The sequence below is a fragment of the Amborella trichopoda genome, chromosome 3, assembly GCF_054954075.1.
Source record: "Amborella trichopoda isolate Santa Cruz 75 chromosome 3, AtrichopodaSantaCruz75HAP2 v2.0, whole genome shotgun sequence".
Lineage (NCBI taxonomy): Eukaryota > Viridiplantae > Streptophyta > Magnoliopsida > Amborellales > Amborellaceae > Amborella > Amborella trichopoda.
Window position 1 is genome coordinate 45,072,931 of NC_142338.1, and position 22,743 is coordinate 45,095,673.

Here is a 22,743-nt window from a genome sequence, read left to right on the forward strand (position 1 = left end):
GAGATTAGCCCACTAGCTCATATGAACATATGAGCCCAATGGCCCAGATTGAATCTGGGCCGATCTGATGATCAGGGATGTCCTGTAGTGCTTGAATTTTATTTATTTTTCTATAAATCCAAATCACTTGAAATTTTAGGTGTGTATTTTTCTCATCAAGGTGCACCTAATAAAATATAAAAAAAATTATCCGTAAAAATAAAAATGACCAAAATACCCCCAAAACTTTTTGGGGGTATTTTGATCAATTTATTTCATAGAAAATATTTTTTTGATATTTTTCAAAGATTCACCTATTTTTTATGAACACACGCCTAAAATTTTGAGTAATTTGGATTTGTAGAAAAAAAAAATTCAAACGCTACCAGACATCTGTGATCGTCTGATCGGCCCAGATTCAATCTGAACCATTGAGCTCATATGTTCATATGAACTAGTGGGCTAATCCCATCTTTTTCCATATATATATATATATATATATATATATATATATAGACTTCAAACCTTTGCTTGAATCTAGAAAAGGTAAAGTTGGCCGATTGTGATACAAAGAGTGCTTAGTTGTCCCGAAATTAGTGCTCTAAAACATGGCAAGGGCAAGGTACTTGGCACGCGCTTGAGCCAAGCTATTAGGACAAGTGGAGTTGGACTCACTTCTAGAAAACCAAATGGGATTGTATACAATGAGACCATTTACTTTTGATACTGGTCACAATTCCTTACAACCATTTGATGTGAAATTTAATAGTTTTGAAGTATAACAAGGTTCGAGAAAATTTCTTTTGAAGTTTGAACTTAGTCAACGGATTAATTGCGCCCATCCAATGTCACATCTAATTGTCAAGATTACTATGACCACCTTGTATCAAAGAGAAATGGTCTCATTCTATACACTCTCAAAACTAATAAAAACCTAGAAAAAAAGAAAAAGAAAAAAGATTTCATGTGAATACTATAAAACTTGGGTCTATGAAACTTGGGTGAGTCAGCTTGTGTGGTATACTGGAGCGTATTTGTACAGTACTGGCTTGAGTATTGTACAAAATACCTTTAGTTACCATTATGAGAGATCAAGAGATTATCAAGCCCAAGTCCAAATCGACACGATTGACTTTTTGGACACCGCTTGTGAGTATTTTTATTATAATACTAAATTATTGGTGATGATGGGTGCATCAAAACAGGCCCATAGATAATATCACAATATGTGACATTATATACAACGGTAAATAAACTTTCTATGTTAGATATGGGCTCAAGGCTAGTTGGTTTGGGTGGCAAGGTGCCATAATGTGATGCCATGAGTTCCTTTCTTACCCTAGGTAGGAGACTCCTTCTCCAATGAACTATCAACAAAAATAAATAAATTACACAAATCACAAAATATTTTATGAACAAAGGTGAATTTATGTTTAATCCAATACACAACCCATGCTGAAAGTATAACAGCAAGTTAGGGACGCAAGTGAAATGTCTTCAATAAGGTTATGTGTGGAATATTAACTTAAACAAGCGTATTTACTACAATTTTACCATATGGGCTTGCTGGTTATTAATTTTAACGGCATCTCAAATGGTCATGGGTTCAAGTACCACAAATGCACTTTCAATATATATATAAAAAAGGACACCGTGTATCTAAAATATGGGCTTGGTGGTTATTAATTTTAACGGCATCTCAAATGGTCATGGGTTCAAGTACCGCAAATGCACTTTCAATATATATAAAAAAGGACACCGTGTGTCTAAAACATTGACATGTAATGTGAAAGTATCGATACATTGTCCTTTGTTGTCTTGTTACTCATCCATCTCAATGTCATCATCTCAACTACATTCATCTTATAGTAAGTCATTTACTGACCGGCCAACATTCTATCTTATAAAACACGGTTGGTCTTACAGCTGTCTTATAAAACTTCCCTTTTTAATAAGGGTCATGTAGAACTCCAATATCCCCAAATAAGCTTGGCAATTGTGTTTGCCATCGAGTAAAACATTGATAATTTAGCTAGCACAACTTGATACTCTACCTCAATAATTGAGGTCAGACATCTGTACGGGCTCAAGTAGAAAATGGTTTATGTGGAAGGAAAGGAGAAATGGTATCTAGAGAGGGCAGTATTTGTTTGGCTGCTTCCTGATGTGATGACGCCAAAATGGTCGATGCCTGAATTCACATTTTGATTGATGCAAATGAAAAGCAATTTTACGCCCAAGTATTGTAAACTTCTAACCAGGTAACAGTAAGAGGAAACTGGATATGCTACTATGCCTTTATTAAAGCTTTTAAGAGAGAGAGAGAGAGAGAGAGGAATACAAAAAACAGAAAGGGTAAGGGAACCTGAAAACAACAGCTTGTCTCCTTAACAAAGGCACGAAGTGTGCTCGATTCTTCTTACCATCGCACCTTAATAGCATCTCGTAGTGATTAGTAGTTTCGTACAATGCAGGCTACATGACCTAAAATCACAGCCTCGGTACCTGTACTTGAATGGATTCTTACAACACTTTTCAGTCTTGATAAATCGAAAGAGAGGGAGGCTTGGTATCACTGCTCTTACATGAAACACCTTGTAAATCACTCAATTTCAGCTTTATACACAAAATTGAGCTGATTTAATGAATAGCGAAGAACTAAATAAAACGGTCAGAAAATACAGCTCAAAATGAAATCCATATTTCTTAAGGTTCATGATCATGGAAATTCATAAACTCCAAAATTCACAAAATTTACTGGGCATTAAGAACTTAGGGATGATTACAGTGAATTACTTATACCTAGCATAGAAAATCGTCCAACAATATCAGGAGTATATTTTCACACTTAAAAAGGTCAGCATGAGATTCGAACCTGGGAATCCCACACTAAGCTGCCCTCGCAGAAAAAGAAGGTTCAAATTATATGGGAATGTTCTCATATAGGAACATTCCTATGAAACTTGCACTAAATTTTGGCTGAAAAAATTGAATTCTGCAACCTTTTCAATGGGATCAAATTGCAATTCACCAAAATTTAGAAGAAATTCCATCAAATAGAATCTTAAGAGCGATTTGTTCCAAATTTCATGTTACTTACATGTCTCTGCAGTATAAGTTCACAATTACAAGATCTCACATTTGATGTTGGAATTCAAAGTCAAAGTTAATCTTGGAGGTACCCCTGGCCATGATCCTCACCGGCCTTCAAAATTTCACAGCAATCACCAATACATCCAAGAATTTCACTCCCGATCAAGTGTCCCGAAAGCATCATATTACCAACGAAAATGTGCTTGAAACCAATTGTGTGTGTGTGTGTGTGTGTGTGAGAGAGAGAGAGAGGGAGGAGATTTTCTATGCATTTTCTTAAACAGGATGTGAGGATATACCTCAATTTCAAGTGACACAGGATACCCACTGGTCTTACTCTGAATTTATCTTCTGAAGCCGAGCTTTGGCTGTGTCTAGTTGCTCTACCAATAAAGGAAAATACAGTCACATAGTGAGAGAGAGAGAGAGAGAGAGAGAGAGAGAGGAGAGTGAGAGATCACAAAACGACTAGACTTCAAACACCATAAATAGAGAAGCAAATCGGTATTCTGATGGTAACTGGATGCATGCACGCACTTGTGTGTGTGTGTGTGAGAGAGAGAGAGAGAGAGAGAGAGAGAGAGAGAGAGAGAGAGAGATCACAAAACAACTACACTTCAGACACCATAAATAGAGAAGCAATTTCGTATTCTGATGGTAATCTGGACGCATGCACACACTTGAGTGAGAATACAAATATGGAACAGAGTTAAGTACTCAATAATATATAAAGCACCTTACTTTGTTCAGATGTGATTGCTGATTTAACGCTCGTTCGAAAGAAGATGCTGCCATTTTTCTGGTAAACAACCTAATAAAAATCCAAATCCAATAAATACCACACACACATAAAGCAACACGTATTATACTGATCAAGTCCTTATTACAAATAGAAAACTAAAAATGTGCATATCACACAGCAGGTATTGATGTAAATGCATTTAAACCATCAAATTTTATAACCCACTCAAATTAAAGTGACTCATATACAGATATCTACTCCATACATATGATGACACCTTCCTCCTATCCCGTGTGTCTTCGATCTAGAAACACCATTGCACCACAGTACTTCCTATCTCTGCCATTTTTGGAAGTGTATATAAGTTTTATTGAAGTAAAAGAAACAGTAAGATTGATGCCTTTGTGCAATAAATAAACAAGATATTTGATTCTGTGCGTGAGTCAGAGAGAGAGAGAGAGAGAGAGAGAGAGCGAAGAATTCTTCAACTTGATTCTGTGCGTGAGTCAACTGCCTCAACTCTTAATCCATTCATCTACTCTTCATAGACTTTACCATATAACTGTAAAAAATAATCTACCAGTGCCATTTCTTTTGATATGCATAATAGAAGCGATCAAAAGTAGTTGATTAGTCAGAAAAGGTAACCTATTAAAAACTGGAGAAGAATGAAATGCACAATGAATTTCCCATGTGTATTAGTCTCTGTTTGCAGATAAGTTGAACTTTCTTATTAGAAATTGCTAAAATAATAGTCTTGCGCCACCACATAAAATAGAAAATGTCATCCTACATGACATTCTACAAAGGATATACTATTGTGTCTTATATATTGCTTTATTGTCACATGTCATTTTCTTAATGAATGATATTTGTTAAATTGACAGAGAAGAGAGAGAGTAATATTCATGCAAAACTAAATACATATGTTTTTCACACCCTACAAATCGTAGGGCAATGTGCACCATATATACACATATTCTTACATGCAAAAGAATTGCAACCATTACAGAAGGAGTTACAATAGCTAATGCAACAGGTTCCAATGGGCATGAGGTCCAGTATTCATAGGAATTGCAGTTAACACCATAACAGCCAGTTCATGAGGCCCATAAAGTATAGGAGTTACAGCTATTACATAGGTTTTAATGGGTATGAGCCCATAACAGTAGCTACACTCCCCCCTCAAGCTGGAGCATGCATATTATAGATGCCAGCTTGCACAAAGTATGTCCGCCAATTGATTATCGGAGCGAATAAATGGAGTACATTTTGTCTTTGATGCGATCTTTTCTATGACAAAGTAGAAATCAACCTCAATATGCTATGTTTGTTCATGAAATACTGGGTTCAAGGCCACATAAATTGCCATTTGATTATCACGACGTAGAGGAATAGGAATTGATGCATTAACACCCATCTCTTGAAGAAGAGAACAGAGCCAAATTATTTCACATGTAGCACTTGCCATTGCTCGATACTCGGCTTCTACTGAAGATCGAGCTACAACACTTGGCTTCTTACTCTTCCAAGTGACAAAATTACCACCCACTATTATAAAGTAGCCACGTAGATGGTCAATCCCAATCCACATCGAAGAAACCTTGTACATCAAGATGACCATGACTAGTATAAAGTAGCCCTCTCCCTAGAGTAGATTTTAATTGTCGTAAAATGCGATAAACAACCTCCAAATGATGGGGGCATGGAGTGTGCATAAACCGACTTGCCACACTTACAACATATGCAATATCTGGCTGTGTGACAGTCAAATAAATAAGTCTACCCACTAATCTCTGATATACACTCTGAAAGTTGATCGTATAGTTGTGATTAGCCTCTATAGGAGATTCTACTAGTTATGCTCCAAGCATTCTTGTGTTATTGAGGAGATCAAGAGTATACCTTCGTTGAGACAAAAAACTCATTGTTTAGACTTAGCCACCTCTATCCAAAGGAAGTATTTTAATGGACCAAGATCCTTAATGTCAAAAACACCCCCCGAGAAACTCTTTCACTTTTTAAATTTTGTGATCATTATTTCTTGTGAGCACAATATCATCCATATACACTATTAGTATTGTGGTAGAACAAGATTTTCTTTTAACAAATACAGAATGATAAAAAACACTCCTTTGAGCACAATATCATCCATATACACTTCCTCTTGCTAATCTCCATGGAGAAAAGCATTCTTCACATCTAGTTAGTGGGGTGGCCATTTCCTATTTGCTGTAATAGATAAAAGTACCCATACTGATTTCAACTTGGCCACAGAAGCAAAAGTCTCCTCATAATCAACCCTATATAACTGTGTAAAACCTTAGCCACCAGACGAGCTTTACCTCTCAATCAAACCATCTGGTTTGTGCTTCAGGGTATACGCCCACCTACATCCTACCATATGTCCTTTTGGCCGATCAATTACATCCCAAGTTCGCTACTTCTCTAAGGAAATCATTTCCTCAATCATGGCTACTTTCCACTATGGATGAGCCAATGCATTTGCAACTTTGGTTGGAATAGAAGAGAGGAAGTAGAGAAAAGGTATACACGAAAAGAAGGTGAAAGTGAAGCATAAGAAACAAAATTACTGAACGAATGAGGAGTACAATTCCTTTTTTCGTTTCTTATGGCAAAAGTAAATTGAATTAGAAGGTTTAGGGGTAGGAGGAGAAGAAGTATCTGACAAGTCAACGAATTCGAGGTGATCGTCTACATCAGACTTTCCCTTGTTCTTTTTCTGGACGTACACTTTAAGCTGTTTCCAAGTAGATTCCACCACTTCCTTGGTTGGATTTCTGGAATTATCCGTGATCATTGGAAGAGGAATAGCATTGTCGGCCCCAGCATATGTTCAAAGCAAACACAACCAAAAACATTTTGTGGATGAAAAAGCAAAGGAAGTATATGGTGGAGAAGTTTGAAAGGATAAGAACTATCAAGAACAAGTGTGGGCATTTTATTGACCATATATGCAACAGTAAGAACCGCTTCATCCCAATATGTCTTAGGAACCTTCATTCCTATTAAGATGCCTCTCACCACTTCTAACAAGTGTCTATTTTTTGTTCTGCCACACCATTTTGTTGAGGTGTATAGGAACATGATGTTTGTGTTTTTATACCATGTTCTTGAAAATAATTCTTTAATCCATAGTTTGGATACTCTCGTGCATTATAAGAATCGAATATTTTTATTTGGGTCTCAAACTGGGTATGAACCATTTTATGAAATATTTTTACCATTGAATGTACTTCATTCCTACTTTTCATAAGATGGATCCGAGTATAACGAGAGTAATCATCAATGAATGAGATAAATACCAATATCTAAAAACAAAAATAATTGGAGCAGGTCCCAAACATTAGAATGAACAAGATGGAAGGGCTTAGAACATTTATTTGCACTAGTAGAAAAAGTGGTCCTACAATGTTTAGACAATTGAAAGGTCTCACATTGAACTGAGGAACATTTAAAGAAACAAACTTATCTTAAAAAAAATAACTTTAAAGATTTCAAAAACATCTGGCCTAAGCGGGTGTGGCACAAGAGGACTTGCTCATGACTACGAGATTCAGTGCTAAGTGCAGTAGAAATGCATCCCGTGTTGAATAGATAGAGCCCATTGTCTTAATGGCCACATCACCAATCATCTTTCTCGTTTTCAGGTTCTGAAAAACACAGTGCGAGGGGTAAAATGTGACGTTGCAATTTAGTTGCTTTGTCAAGCTGCTAACAGAAAGAAAATTGGAAGGAAAATAAGGAAGATGTATTACAAAGGGTAAGAAAAAGGATGATGAAAGCTTATATGTACCACTCCCAAGGACATAGGTCACGAATCCATCAGCAAGTTTAACTTCACTTAAAGTAGGAGAAGAAGACAAGAAACAGACTTTCTTACCAGTTATATGGCCAGTAGTCCCTGAATCAATGATCCAGGGTGTAGAAGAGATGGAGTTGGAGGCATGGTTTTTAATGGCATATGTACATGGCTGCTCTACTAGTGTCTTAGAGCTGAGTGAGGCCTTGAGAGCAGTCAACTGGTGTTATAAATCTTTGATAGCATGATGACTTGGATCGGATTCATTAGGCTGTGGGGCTGAGGTTTCCTCCTCGTCTTCCTTGGTTTCGGTCTCAATTGTGGATGCAAGTCCCAACAGTGCTCTCGAGTGTGTCTCCTCTTATCACAATGGGAGAATTTGAGTTTCTCCTTTTCATCAGAAGAAAGTGGGTATGATTTGGTCCTTTCATTTATGCTTTTCCTTGCTTGAAGCTTATTGGAAAGGCTGATTGATCACAATAGATGCTTGAGTTTTACCCTTCTATAATATCCTTTCTCCTAGCCTCCCCTCTTACATAATTATAGACTGATTCAAGAGAGGGCAATTTGGCCTTTCCTAGAACTTGTACTCTTCGAAGTTCAAAGTCAGGATGTAGGCCTGTTAAAAACTCAAAGATCCTTAGGTACTCGGCCTGTTTTTTAATGTCATAAACAGTGGGATTAATAGAGGCTGATAGTAGTCTAGTTCCTCCCACTTATATCTTAATATCCCAAAGTACTCTTCCACAATCATTTCTCCTTCTTGCAAATTTTTTATTTTATGATGCAATTAGTAAATACTAGCCATATCATCTCGTTGTGAGTACGTCTAGGGCTGTTGTAAGTCATGGATATCCTAGCGTTTCAAGCCCTAATATGAAGTAAATACATATATTTTTCACACACTCCAAATCGTAGGGCAATGTGCCCTATATATACACATATTCCTCTGGGGGTTACATTATGGGTAGGTCAACATACAAAAGAATTACAACCATTACAGGAGTTACAATAGCTGTTACAGAAAGTTCTAATGGGCATGAAGCATGAGGTCCATTGTTCATAGGAGTTGCAGGTTTTAATGGCCATGAGCCTAGAACACCATAACAGCCACTTCATGAGGCCCATTATGTATAGGACTTACAATTGTTATATAAGTTTTAATGGGCATGAGCCCATAACAGTTGCTACAATATTAATAAGCCATTCCATTTAGTGTCTTCGTGATGTTTGGAAAATTAGTTTAGTTCACGGCTAATTGAATAATCTAATAACTAATAATTTCTCAAACCCATTATACGACATAGATGTCACCTTTCTTTGGAGTTCATGGAGTTCTTCAGATGTTGCTCCAATAAAAAACTCAACTGCCATGCAGTTTGATAAATGTTCAAAGATTTTGAAACATTTAGGATATCAGATTGTCCTTTTTATGAACAAATCCAATTTGCTATATATTTCTTCTATTGTTGTAATCTAAATATTTGACATGCATGTCTCTCGGCTCTCCAATCAAAGATGTATGTTCAAAAGTCTAAAATGAACATGTCAACATTAGTTCTTTTTATTTATTGTCAGATCATGTATTCCTCAATACATCTCGACATAAATCTTTACTTAATATATGCACAAGAATCTCAATCTACTCGTTTCAATTTTACTATATTTCAACTATATGTTGTTGAAATAGACTTCCACAATAAAGCAAGAAAATTATTTATGTTTCCGCATTTGCATCTTAAATATTAATTTTTCACCGCATATAACAAAATCTTCCTATTGGAATTCACACGTATGTACCTTCAAAATATTTTTGTATCAACTCAATTCTACCCAAGAAATTTTCAAAGTGGACATTTTCCAAAGGATTACTTGATGATAGAAGCAATGAAGAGAACAAAGGTTGCAATGTAGGTCCAAGAGTTTTGTTATTTGCATCATTAGCTGAAAGGCCAAGGGACATGCAAGCCAAATATTGGGATGCTATATTAGTAATTAAGAAGTACACCAAGACATATATGTTTAGTACAATGGTATACAATCAAAATGGCTTGAAATCTTGGGAAATTTATCCATTGTGAGAAAGCTGAGTATTTAATTGGAGTAGCCGCTAAAGAACTTGATGAGCTCCAAAAAATGGGACATCCAATTAAATTAAAGTTAATCATGAAGTACCCACTCTTCCAGAACATCACAAAGACATTAATAAAACAATTTATTGATATCATTCAACAGAAGAAAACAATTTATGGCAATAACATAATGAGGAAGACATACAATAGAAGACCATTCATTGAATGTCATGCCACGAGTACTGAAATTTGCAACCAAGAAAGTAGTGACATGGAGATATCAGAACTTGACAAGGCAAAATCATCTTACAAGAAATTCAAATGAGAAAATTTATAACAATCTCCGATTAATAATAATCTCCGATTACTCAAGTACAAGACCCTGTTATTGCTTGTATAATTTACATCTCCTGTGATTATATGTTCTTAGAAAAGATGACGACAAAATAATACTTCAAAGAAAAAGATGACGAAATAATACTTCAATAGAGAATTTATGTATCTCAAATATGATTCCCAACTACTAAATTGATGTTTTATGTAGGCCATGTTAATTGTGTTAGCTTATTATGTACCATGTTAATTGTGACTTTACATTGTTTGTTTGTCAATATTTCAAGTCTATTATGTTCTAAATGGATCAAGACAGACAAGAGAACACATACCAATACTAAAACGCACAAACTGAGGCAACAATAGAACCAGCATGCCCAGCAGGTCGAGCAGGCTCAAGCAAAAATGGGCGGGCATGGTTTGGGTTCCTACATGGGGCATGTAGGGTCAGGTCAAGCCGAAATTTAGGGCCCACAATATTAGCATGCCAGGCTTGACCTTCAATGTTGAGCCTGATGGGACCCTAGTATGTCTTAACAGGTCGGACAGGGCCTGGCACATTAGCCTTTTGTTTTTATTTTTTAATAATGGGGAATATCTAGTAACTCCAAACCATCCATTCTTTGGGCGGTAGAATCGATCATAATAGATGGATTGACAAAATAGTGACTGGCTGAATATTTTTTTAGCTTGGTGAGAATCTGTTTTTGAAAGTCACGAGAGATGAATTCAGGCTATTGGAGCAAACAACAAACATGCTAACTATCAAATTCATGATTCACTGAGTAGTGATTTTGCACCTTTCTTATATACAATTATAGGTTATAGCTGGGTCTTACTTTTTTAAAAGGGATAAGCACATTCAGGGCTTAGTGAGCACTGGCCAGGGATAGGGACTTGGGTAACAGGCCAAGCCTGGGCTGACCTCGGGCCGGCCCACTTCATGCTCTAGCACAAACACGCAACATATTAAATGTATATGCAATTGATGCTGCATATAGAGCACTAGAGGAAAAGACGTCATTTCTCAAGGATATGTTCTCCCACGTAATTATACAGGCCCGTCCAAATCTACCAAAGCATCATGTTTGCACAAGGCGTTTTTTAATCTAATTCAATTTCCTTTATTAGACAGGTCCATAACATTCACTACAATAGAAATAGGGAAATACATCATGAACAATTTATTCCAAATTTATTCATGCAAGCCTAGAGAACACCATATGCTTTCTTTCTGTAGTACTTATAGGAAAATGAAAATATAAAAACTAAGTTCATATTCGGGGAAAAAAATCTACAAAATTCAAAACTATATCCATTGTATATTCTCTCATTTTGTTTAAACTCATTATTTCTTAGATAAATTTTTTACAGAAACTGAAAATTTATAAATAGAAAATAAAGAATGAGATTACAAAATTAATGTATTGCTTATCAATGCTATATACCAAGAAAGATAATAAGATAAAAGCGGCGATTCACATGCTAGAAGACTTGGAAATAAATAGGAACCTTAATGTACATCATATCAAGATAAGAATTGTTGGCTTATATCCACTTTTCTCGACAACTAATTTCTGGGATCAAGAACGACCAGCATGCTGCAATGATAACAGTACATTTGGGACAGCAGAAGAGAAGACTGGAGATAATGTTGTAATAGAGTGCCATGGGAATCTAGAACTTTCCAATTTTTGCAAACATATTTGACAGCACAGACTTTCATTTTGGAGATTTTAGTTATTAAGACAATTTATGCAAACATAGACTAACACGTGGTTTATGAAATGTTATGAACCTGTTGATGCAGAATCCAATTATCAAGAATAATTCATTTGATGAAAATTCCAATTATCAAGAATAATGCATTATGCATTTTGCTCATCTTGTTTTCAAAGGCTACCTTTTAATCAATTACCTGAAAGATCCCATTATGCAGGTTCAAAAAATATGACATATGTAATTTAATAAACTTCCAACTAAAAAATCGAGAACATGCATCACACATTTCAAAAACTAGCTAGATCGAAGTCCAATCTCCTTTTTTTTCTGAGAAATGAATGCCGAAGTCTAATCTCAAAAACTTAACTTCTGCTTTTGTCCCATCCACGATTGACCACATCACAAGGATGACTGTTGAACTCCTTCCAAATTCCTAACTACTCTAGCAAAGTTACGTTACATTAATGGATGAAGTTTCCTTGCTTGCTCTTCCATAGTGTAGATGACTGCCTAGAATTGGTTAATTTGTCGCTGTAGATTGAACAGGAAAATTTAAATCAGTAAAGTGCTTGTATCAAATACATTGTTTTATTATTCCATGGTGTTTTGGGTACCATCTATGGTGGCTAATAGAATAGATAGAATGCAGAAGCCAGTTCTTGTGGCCCAAGAGTGGGAACTCCAGGAAAACTACTTCAATACATTGAAAGAAATAACCAAGTCCTATCTTTGCTTTCTTTACGGTGAAAATCTTGTTACAGATTGTCACCAATGGTTACAACGGTTCCAGATCCTTATGTCCCTGCAAGGATAATGTTTCCTACAGCAGTCAATTGAAAATGATCTGAGGAGGTGCTTTGTAAGATCAGCATATGTGATTGAAACACTGACAGCGGTGGATAGGGATCTCCTACTGTAGTATGATGAGTCAGACAGAGAATGTGGAACAGCAATATGGAGATTCCTGGGGCTCAAGGCCATTTAAGTAGGTTCCATGGGAAAGAAACTCATAACATTGACAAAGTTAGTCAAAATATTGACAAAGTTAGTTCACTGAAATAGAGGAGAATTTGGAGGGTCAGCTTCCATACCATTCTGTAGAGAAACTGGAACGAGATTAACAAACACATGCTTCAAAGAGGAGATGCATGATGGACAGAGAATAATATTTGGGTTTAACCATCAACAAAGATATAGAAACCCCAGGGACAGGCTGTCAATTGTCTTGGCAAACGAAGATTACAATCATTCAGAAATGGGTACAAGCAACATGGAGATGGGTAGTAGTTAATTCCACCATGACATTGGGCTTTGTTACCATTTGACTACTTGTGCATGTAGTTTCCTTTCATTAATCTATCTTCTTTTCTCTATGTTGAATTGTATTCTCACTTGGTAATAGAACAAGATGAACTCAAATATGCCTAAACCAATTGATTTTATGGATGGAACCGCTTTATGTAACTAGTTCACTCATCCATGGCTGATCCTGATTCAAATAAAAGATCTGATCCCATATTAACATCATTTCTCTCCGGATCCAACAGGGAGCTATTGATAACCAAAACTTTCATGAGTTATCCCCAAAAATGAGATCGGAAGTGTAACTGTTGAGAAGATTCCCCACAGCATTGACCTACCCAAAAATACACCCTTTAGGCATCTCCAATTCAACCCTTGACCTCCTTTACTAGAGGAGCACATATCTGCGACATGCCCTGACATCTTTAAGAACCAGCATGACGACTATTCAATATCGTATTGACATGCATCATCCCTCTACTCTAACAATAACTCTTGAAAGAAAACAACTAGAACTAACATGGGACACTTATTCTAAATGTTTCTATTAGTCTTAAATGAAATGGTTTTGAGGGGAACAAAAGGCTAGACTTATGTGTCATTCACACCAAAATTCGATATCGAGTTCTTTATCTGTTAAGTAATCTAATAATATCAGAATAGTAGGACATACATCAGCAGAAATAAGAAAAGACACCTTTATTTGCAAAGAGGCAGGAAAACCCACTGTACTTCTTTAAGAGTCGGGGATGAGCCAACATCTGTGATCTTGGGATTATTTACTTAGGTTTCTCATACATTTCCATGAAACGAATGAATTCTAATGATCTTATGGCTTTAATTATTTAATTACCAAGGTTCAGAAACTCATTTTGGGCAAGGGACTTGGCCTTGATTATAATCTGAGTAAATTGGGCAATTCCTGTACAGGACCAAAAAACCCAAGAAAAAATAAAAAATCATAAAAATATGAAACTAAAATAAAATAAAGGAAAAGTAAAATAAAACTAAAAGCCAACTTAAAAGTCCAAATAAGCTTAAAAAAGTATAAAAAATGGATCCAAACAAACTGATTTATACATGGAGAGATTTAAATAGATATATATATATATATATATATATAAAATAGAGATTATGGAAAAAATATTCCAAAAACATCCAAATCATATAAAAAAAGTTATACACCATTTTTATTTTTTTTTAACAAATTTTTGAATTTTAAATTCTTTTATATACCCCGAGTTTTACAGGTGAGTTCGAGTAACTCGCCCAAGTGACTCGGGTGAGTCATGGAACCACGTTAACCTCTTAAGTTCCTCAAGATGAGTCAAAAGTTTAAGACAAACCAAACATTCACAACATTTCATAAAACCTGTATAAATTAATATAGTTATCCATAGGTATTCTTTCATTAATTTTCTCCAAACCAAAGGCCAACAAACACAATTTCCTTTAAAGTTCTATAATATTATACCCACTAATAGGAAACTAAATAAACAGCTAATCATACAGAGCCAATTTAAGAACAAAAATACTACAGAAGACAAAAGAATTCATCCAGTAGTTTCTTGTCTGCGTTGTGGTGATTTTTTAATTACTTACTCGTGAAGATGAAAGGCTATTTAGTTCAGCAATCGATACCTCGTGACTCCTAACCTGAATTTCATAACAAAAGGAAAAAAAAAAGAGAAAAATTAAGTGGCAGTAGATATATATATAATTAAAAATTCAAATAAAACAAGTACTTGAACTGACCTGAACTTCACCACAAAACTACTAAGCATTATAATCAGAGGAAAGACAAAAGCGACTAACAATTTTGAAAGAGAAAAAAAAAAGTAATTAAATACATGGTAAAAGAAAGAATATTACAAATGTAGGAAGAATACCTCTTTGAGAAGAGGGTGTTTTGCTTCTGAAGCCGAGGAGGATTGCGAAGAGGAAGCCATGCGAGCAGAGGAATGAGCTTCATAGGAAGAGACTGGAAGGACTCTTTAATAAGTAACGACCGCACACAAGATACCCCTCAACGTAGTGAAAATAACGAAAACACCCATCCCTAGAACGGTACCATTTACCTTCAAGACCCATAGTAATTAAATACGGAAAAAGTTTATACAAGGATGCAACTTTAAAATGTAGAATTACGAATACACCTCAAAAATCCATCGGAAAAGGTAGTTTTAATGTTGAAAAACCCTTTGATTGATCATTTCGATATCGAGATGTATGATCATGAAAAATAAAAAAATTTTAAATCTCAAAAATAATATATTTTACAACATATTATCTACACCGTCTATTTTCAAGATTTTCATATGTTTATAGATCTACTTGATTTTAACTATTTTTTAAATTTAAAATTTTATAATTAAATATAAAAATAAATTTTGAAATAATCTTAAAACATTTTACATCAAAATTATACATCATGATAAAATTTGGAGGTGCACCTTACCACTACACCTATAGATGCATCCATATGCCAACTGCACCAATTAACCATTGATGTTAAACCATTACACCTACGGATGCATCCGTATGCCAACTACACCCATTAACTATTGATGCCAATTTGATATCATGGTTCAATTTTCTTTGCAATTTCATATCCAATAGTCAAAGTCAATTGTACTAAAGGTAAATAGTCACATGGTATATTTTTCGGGTCTTTGGGTGATTGTTTATATGAACAATCCCTTACGCATTGCTTCAAATTTAGGTCACGGGCCTTTGCACATGCGTGCAGTGTACTCCAGACACAAGCATCCACACTCTCACATTTATTCTACAGTGTACTCCAGACACAAGCATCCACACTCTCACATTTATTCTATGAACATAAGACGTGAAAATGCTTTCATATAAATATCATTTAAACTCCACTATATTCTTGAATGTGAAACTAAAACCCACCACTTTCTCTTGCTATTAAATTAAGAATTTAGAAAAACCATATTTGACACCACATTATTTTGAAATATTAACTAGTATATTTTCAAACATAACAATGCTAACAAATATCTCATGCGTTTTTTATAATTTCAAAAATGTTATAAATATTTCATATTTTATATTTATTCCTCACCTTTTACAGATGTATAGTAAATTGAACTTAAATCTTATGTATCCGTACTTCTCACGATCGTGCATATGTAAAAAATATTAAGTATAATCATATCAAAATAAAATAACCAAACTATCCAAATAATTTTTAGCTATTTTGGTTATTTAATCTATTTAAAATTATTATTTTTATACTTTTTAGGTGCACAACGGCCAGAATTATGGATATTCAAAATTTAAGCTTAATCTAATAATAAAGACAAAAAAAAATTGAAATTTAAAGCGTGAGGTTTGTATAAGGTTGCCTCGTTATACTATAGAAGTAAGGTGCGTTTTGAAATTTTGCTTAGAGATGTAGTTTTGATGAAAGAAACTTTATGATATCTTGAAAATCTATTTTCATCTCTTGCTATAAAATTTAAAATTTAGAAAATGATACAGATCGAGCAAATCAATAAACACTTGAAAATATTGAAAATAGACGATCCAGATAACTTATTACGATAAACATTATTTTTTGGACTCGAAATTCCTTTTTCTCTTCATGTCCATACAGCTTGTTGTTAAGATGATCAATTGGAGGGTTCTCTAATGCCAAGACATTGTGTTATATAGGATTTTTAACATGCACCTCACTTCAATAGTATAATGCTGCAACCATACATAAACTTTTTCTTTTAAACTATTTAGCATCGTTGTGATTCGATGAATTTAAGAACCCCATACTGATTTGTCAGCTCTTTAAAATTTAATCAAATGAACAATGTGCCATTGGAAATTAGATTGAAGAATATGAATGAGAGTTACAAGAAAGAAATAAAAACGAATCTAAAAGTTAAAATTCCACATTAAATTGGGGTAATTTTTAAAAAAGGGATTGAATCGTGGTAGCAGAACCCCAGTATTTAGTTACCACGTTGTGGTTTTCAATCATGCTCATACCACCTAATCACACCCTAAAAAAAATTACAACCTCGTGATACCACCTACTGACGCCTTAAACAAAAAAGGTTAACTTCCTAATCTTTCTGGACAAAAAAAAAAAAAAAAACGTGTACGGCCTGTACTCCCCGTTGAATTCCGATAAGAGAAAGTGGGGTGAGTTGGTCATTTAAAGACTTTCCAAGGCATTTTGGCCATTTACGCTATAATTTTTTTCCTTATTTTGTGAAGGAAAAGTTTATATGTGGTTGAGGCCCTTAACAATCAATATACGGCGCACCTCAAAAATTTATTAGAAAAAGTTTTTTCAATGCCAAAAAACTCCCAAATCCGATCATCTCAACTTTGAGATACATGGATGTAAAAAAAATAAAAAAACTTCTTAAAAATAGTGCATCTTGCAATGCATTATATATACAAATAAATTTCAATATTTTAATGTGTTCATAGATATGCTTGATGAGCACTATTTTTTAAGATTTCAATTTTATTATTAGAGATAAAAATAAATTTTCAGACCATCAAAAAGATTTTTGACATTGAAACAACATCGTTCGATATTATCTAAAGGTGCAACTTATTTTGATTGTTTAGGGTGTCAGCTTTATCCAAACCACACCCATTTGCATAACACAATGTCACACCCCTCCATGCTATAAAATTGCTTGAATGTTCACTTGCGTCTCGGTGAAAATGGAAGTCGAGCCTCTCCTGTAGAAAAAGATGAAAATAATATGTTTACATCCTCTATCGATTGAATAGATTGGATTAAGGAGAATCTCAACCCTTGGAAACATAGCCTAGAAAATTTGCCAGTTAATGCAAGGAAACTCAAACCATATAACTTTTCTTGGTAATGAGAAAAGGAGACGCATACATAGGTAGTAGTTTTATGATTTCCACCATTATTTATTAGGGATTATCTATATATAGAGACCGTTTATTTTTATTACAAGGAGGTCACAACTATTCCAACTCATTAGATGTCAAATTGGATGGCTTGAAATGAGCCACGAAGTCCGAGAATTTTTTTTTTTGGAATTTTGTATCTATTCTATGACTCTCTGACAACCACCCATTTGAAATTTAAGGGACATGAATGATTGTGACCTTCATGTACAAAAGGTAAATACTTTTCCTATTTCAGAACTTAGTGGGCTGAATCGTTCACTCCGGATATTCATTTTGTATCGTTGGATCGGCGATCCGGATCGAGCTGGATCGACGATCATTATCATCTTAGTTTTATCTCAACTATTTCACGTCGGCTACATTGTTCTACTGTTATGCTCAATCAAAGGCCAAATCTTTAGTCTTATAAGGGATGCCCATCAGGAATTATAATAGAAAAATATTAATAATAAATAAAATAAAATTTAAACAAGAGTTTATAGGACAGAGATTTAAAAGACTTTGAAAAAATATTATCTGCGTCATTATAGAACTCTCGGGTCACAAGCTCCACAATAATCCGATCACAATTGAGAAAGTGACAAAGAGAAAGTAACATCAAATGATCCCCGTGGTGGTTCCCACTGCCTCCCATGAGTCCTACTCATGACCATAACTTTTTTGTAGTCATATTATAGTCAAAAGATTACACTCCCTCGGGAGTATACTGTCTATTAGCTCCCTCAGGTAGAGTCCCATATAAGATTAATTTTAGGATCCCAAAATTTTTGAGATATAGCCTCTTGAATATATTGATTAACCTCAATGAAAAAAATTCCTAATTGTACCCGCTGCACACTTAAAAAAGAAAATTTTCCTGAGATTGAATAAAGGCCGTCCAATTTTTTAAGAGTGAGATCTGTATTGGAAAACTCAAATTTCAAACTTTTATCTTTTGAGAATAATCATCTAGAGTTTCCCAAGATTTCAAATTGAAGAAAATCTTCTAAGTTAGTCCTGTGACTAAGGGAGTGAATGTAAACTATGCTCCTAAGGGAGGATAGTATACATGTCTGTATAGGGTAAAAAAAACAAACCAACGAATGCAAGTAAGAAAATCGATACGCGTTAGCGGCCTTGCTTGCAAGAAAACGATGCGCTAACACCTTTGCTTCTTGCTTTCGAGCTAGCGAAGACAAGCAAGAAGTTATAAGTATGGGTGCAGTTTGTATAAGGTCGAGGCTCTAAACAATCAAAGTAAAGCGCACCTTTAAATAGTGTCAATAATTGTGGTTTCAATACTGAAAATCTTTGTGATAATCTTAAAATACATTTTCATCTCTAATTATAAAATTTAAAGGTTAAAAAATAGTGTAGATCAAGTAGATCTATGAAAACTTGATAATCTTGAAAATTGATAGTCCAAAAACACAGTACAAGATGGGTGTGGTTTCCATAAGGTTGCAACCTTAAACAATCCATTTAAAGCGCGCTTCCAAATTTTATCATAGCATATAATTTTGATATAAAAATATCCTTAAGATTATCTCAAAATCTATTTTCATATCTAATTATAAAATTTTAAACTCCAAAAATGATTAAAACCAAGTAGATCTATAAACATATGAAAATGTTGAAAATGGACGGTTTAGATAATATGTTGTTAAATGCATCATTTTTTAGACTCAAAATCCTTTCTTTTTTCATGGTCATTCATCTCAACATCGAGATGATTAATTAGAGGGTTTTTCAATATTCCAACAACCTTTTTCGATGGATTTTTGCGGTACATCCATAGTTATGCATTTTAAGATTGCAACCTTATATAAACTTTTCCATTACAAGATACACTATTTTCAAAATTGAAAAGCCATTTTTTATCATGCCCATGAATTTTGAGGTCGAAGAGGATTTTTGAGCATCAAAACAACCTCTCTCAGTTCAAAATTTTGGAGTGCGCCCTAATTTGATTGTGTAGAGACTGGCACTTATATAAACTTTTTCCTATAAATATTGGTTTTTCCGCGAGAAGATAAGGTCCATGATCTTCTAACCAAATTCTTGCCTTCACATACAACACTGTACAAGTGGATAAGTCCCCTCAAAACAGATCAACGAAGCAAAAACAGAGGGAAGAAAAACATGGAATCATGCTCAATCTCCAACGCCCCAAATCCAATCCTCCCCAGAAAATTTTCCCGGCGAGTTTTCCCTGCCAACCCACCCAAACTCCGGCCAAAACCCCATCAAATTCCGGCCACAACTCAGGCTCTGAAAGGTCCTAAAGGCTTCGGCCCTTCGTCTCTCAAAAAACCCAAAAAGAAACAACAAAGAGGAGGAGAAGAGGAAGGTTACGACAGCGAAGAAGAAGAAGAAACCAGAGACGATACCATACCGGAAATAGTAACAAATCGAATGATGGGTAGAATGGGTTTCTCAGTTGGGATTCCTCTATTTTTTGGGCTCTTCTTCTTCCCAGTCTTCTACTATCTGAAGGTAATTTTGAAAGTGGATATACCAAATTGGTTGCCATTTATAGTGTCTTTCTTCTTCTTTGGTTCTGCTTTATTGGGGGTGAGTTATGGCATAGTTTCGTCCAGTTGGGACCCTTTGAGAGAGGGTTCTTTTTTGGGGTGGAAAGAAGCTCAGAAGAATTGGCCTGTATTTTGGGACTCTTTAAGGGGCAACAAAGGGAGGAAATAATTTTTCCTTGGAATTTTGGGAGTATTTAATGTTGGGGTGGTGTTTTCTTCTGCAAAAGTTGCTTAGGTGTGTTGGTGTTAAACAATATTTATAGGGGGCAATCTTCCTTTTCTTTTCTTTCTAGTTTTTTTTTTTTTGGTGGGTTTCTCTTCTTTGGTGTTGCTAACTTATCAGAAGGAATACAATTCTCTATGGTGTTTATGGATTGAATTGGTTGTGCAAAATGGTCTCTCTGTGTTTGTTTTCTTGGGTGAATATTGCTTTTCTGTTTTCAAATTGAATTAGAGAGCTGAATCTCTCTTTAGGCACAGAACAAACGATTTTACACTTAAAAACTGCGTAGTTGGCAACAGTACTAGAATGCTCCACTCGGCCATGGAGCACTGCCCCTAGCGGAGCCATCGGTCGGAATCAGGCCCAAGCATGCTAAGCCAAAAAGTAGTGTTTAAAACAAAACAAAAATACAAAAAACCCCCTAAAAATAGGAAAATATGTTATTAAAAAAGTAGTGAAAAATGGATTTTGAAAAAAATAGTTTGGGAGGGTGTTTTTAGAAAAAATTAAAAAACAAGGAAAAATGTAAAATAAGTAGTCATGGCAAAAACACTTTCCAATCTTTATCAAAACTATAGAAAATATTTTTAAAAAATATATTATACATAAATTTCTTATTTTTTGTAAAAAAAAATTTTAAAAAAAAATTTTAAGACCCCCAAGTCGAACCAAACTCAAGGATACTCAAACTGACCAAGGTGGTAAATCCAAGTTATTGTGGCGAATTTGAGTCAGCCCGCCCAAGTTTTCCTTCTTTCGTTACGGATTAGTGTCAAAGCTGGATGACGAATCAAATCGATAAAGACAATCAAACGCAAGCTTAATTTAGAACATAGTGCAAGAGAACCAAATGGAAGTTAATAAGAGAGAACCAAATGGAAGTTACTAAGAGAGAACCAAATGGAGGTTGCTTGATAAACTAGAAAGAGAGAGGACCAAGTGGAAGTATTTAAAAAGACAGCTTAGAGAGAGCCAAATTGAAGTAACTTTAGAAAATAGAAAGGGAGAGATGAAAGAAATACCTATGTAATTATATGCCGGGGAAATATAATTTTTTTTTTCTTTTAATAATAATCACCGTCTTATTACAAATAATAGAAATTTAAAAAATAAATAACACATCAATAAAATAAATCACAACTACTTGATGTCATTCATACAACCTAATACTGTGCTTGAGAATATAAAAAAAAAGAACAAACAATTAAAAGAAAAGAAACCAGAGATTACCTCAACCGGGCCTTTTACACCCCACACCGAGTCACCACATCCAATGGCGCGGAATCAGCAGTTTAGCTTCAATCTCGAACCGGAAAAGCTAATTTCGGCTAAACTAGGTAATCACCCTTAAATCTCTACAAAACCCTAACTCTAAAATAATTAGGCTCAAACCCTAATTTTCCCCTTAGATTAGATCATAAGAGAGAGAGAGTCTCTATGTTGGGATTTTTAGGAGAGAGAGAGAGAGAAAGTAGAGAGAGAAAATGTTGGGCTTTTAGGAGAGAGAGTAGAGAGAGAAAATAAGAGAGTAGGGAGAGAGGGGTGTGGCCCCTAGGGAAGATAGAGAGAGTTTGTGGGAGAGAGAGGTGTGTTGAGATGGGGGAGAGCACTCCTATTTATAGTAAAATTTAGGTCTAGGGTTTCCCATAGTTTGCCTCTTTATTGATATTGAATATGGACTGTTAATCAAGGTGACTTGTGGGGTGAGAGATCTAAGCCATCCATTCCATAGATGGGCCATCAACATTATGGAAAGTGCATGAACCATTATCCCCCTTTCCTTAAACCATTTTTCAATCAATATATTTAAATAAATTAAATCCCTTAAAGATATAATGCATACTATAAATTGCATATTCCATCTCATATTTTCCATAAGAATATTTCAATAATATCAAGTCAAGATATTCCTTCAATAATCAAGATAGGATATGGTCAATATTTACGAATCAATATTTGACCACATGCTACAAGTTGTAGTTACCATATTTAACATACTTGAAGATAAAGCAACAAGATAA

General features: G+C 34.8%; 2 protein-coding genes across 10 annotated transcripts; one reads left to right on the forward strand and one right to left on the reverse strand.

The window, feature by feature from the left end:
• Positions 1-1,701: 1,701 nt before the first annotated feature.
• On the reverse strand, positions 1,702-15,139 carry LOC105421395 (Prefoldin chaperone subunit family protein). Of its 9 annotated transcripts, XR_016051288.1 has the most exons (8): positions 14,956-15,065; positions 14,669-14,722; positions 4,080-4,153; positions 3,814-3,883; positions 3,372-3,455; positions 3,080-3,184; positions 2,345-2,554; positions 1,702-2,170 (listed from the first exon to the last, which is right to left on the reverse strand). XR_016051288.1 is itself a non-coding variant. In XM_088860847.1 (5 exons), exons 1-4 carry the CDS (start codon positions 15,013-15,015, stop codon positions 3,406-3,408), a joined length of 234 nt encoding a protein of 77 aa, XP_088716973.1. In that variant the 5' UTR covers positions 15,016-15,139; the 3' UTR covers positions 2,253-2,484; positions 3,372-3,405. The 9 variants fall into 9 exon arrangements, 2 of the variants coding, with proteins under 2 accessions (XP_088716973.1, XP_088716972.1); XR_016051285.1 differs by lacking the exon at positions 4,080-4,153 and having other exon boundaries at positions 14,956-15,139; XR_016051286.1 differs by lacking the exons at positions 3,080-3,184; positions 4,080-4,153 and having other exon boundaries at positions 14,956-15,139.
• A 4,768-nt stretch (positions 15,140-19,907) lies between these two features.
• PAM68 (PAM68-like protein (DUF3464)) lies at positions 19,908-20,878 on the forward strand. Its single transcript, XM_020673376.2, has one exon. It carries the CDS (start codon positions 20,108-20,110, stop codon positions 20,666-20,668), a length of 561 nt encoding a protein of 186 aa, XP_020529035.1. The 5' UTR covers positions 19,908-20,107; the 3' UTR covers positions 20,669-20,878.
• Positions 20,879-22,743: the final 1,865 nt, after the last annotated feature.

Bases quoted from the DNA above. Each gene is read 5' to 3' on its own strand.
- LOC105421395 (XM_088860847.1), bottom strand. From the start codon at position 15,015: ATGGCTTCCTCTTCGCAATCCTCCTCGGCTTCAGAAGCAAAACACCCT. The intron at 14,723-14,955 runs GTATTCTTCCTA...TATGAAATTCAG, and splicing joins AACACCCTCTTCTCAAAGAG to GTTAGGAGTCACGAGGTATC. The intron at 3,884-14,668 runs GTAAGTAATTAA...GATTTTTATTAG, and splicing joins ATAGCCTTTCATCTTCACGA to GTTGTTTACCAGAAAAATGG.
- PAM68 (XM_020673376.2), top strand. From the start codon at position 20,108: ATGGAATCATGCTCAATCTCCAACGCCCCAAATCCAATCCTCCCCAGA.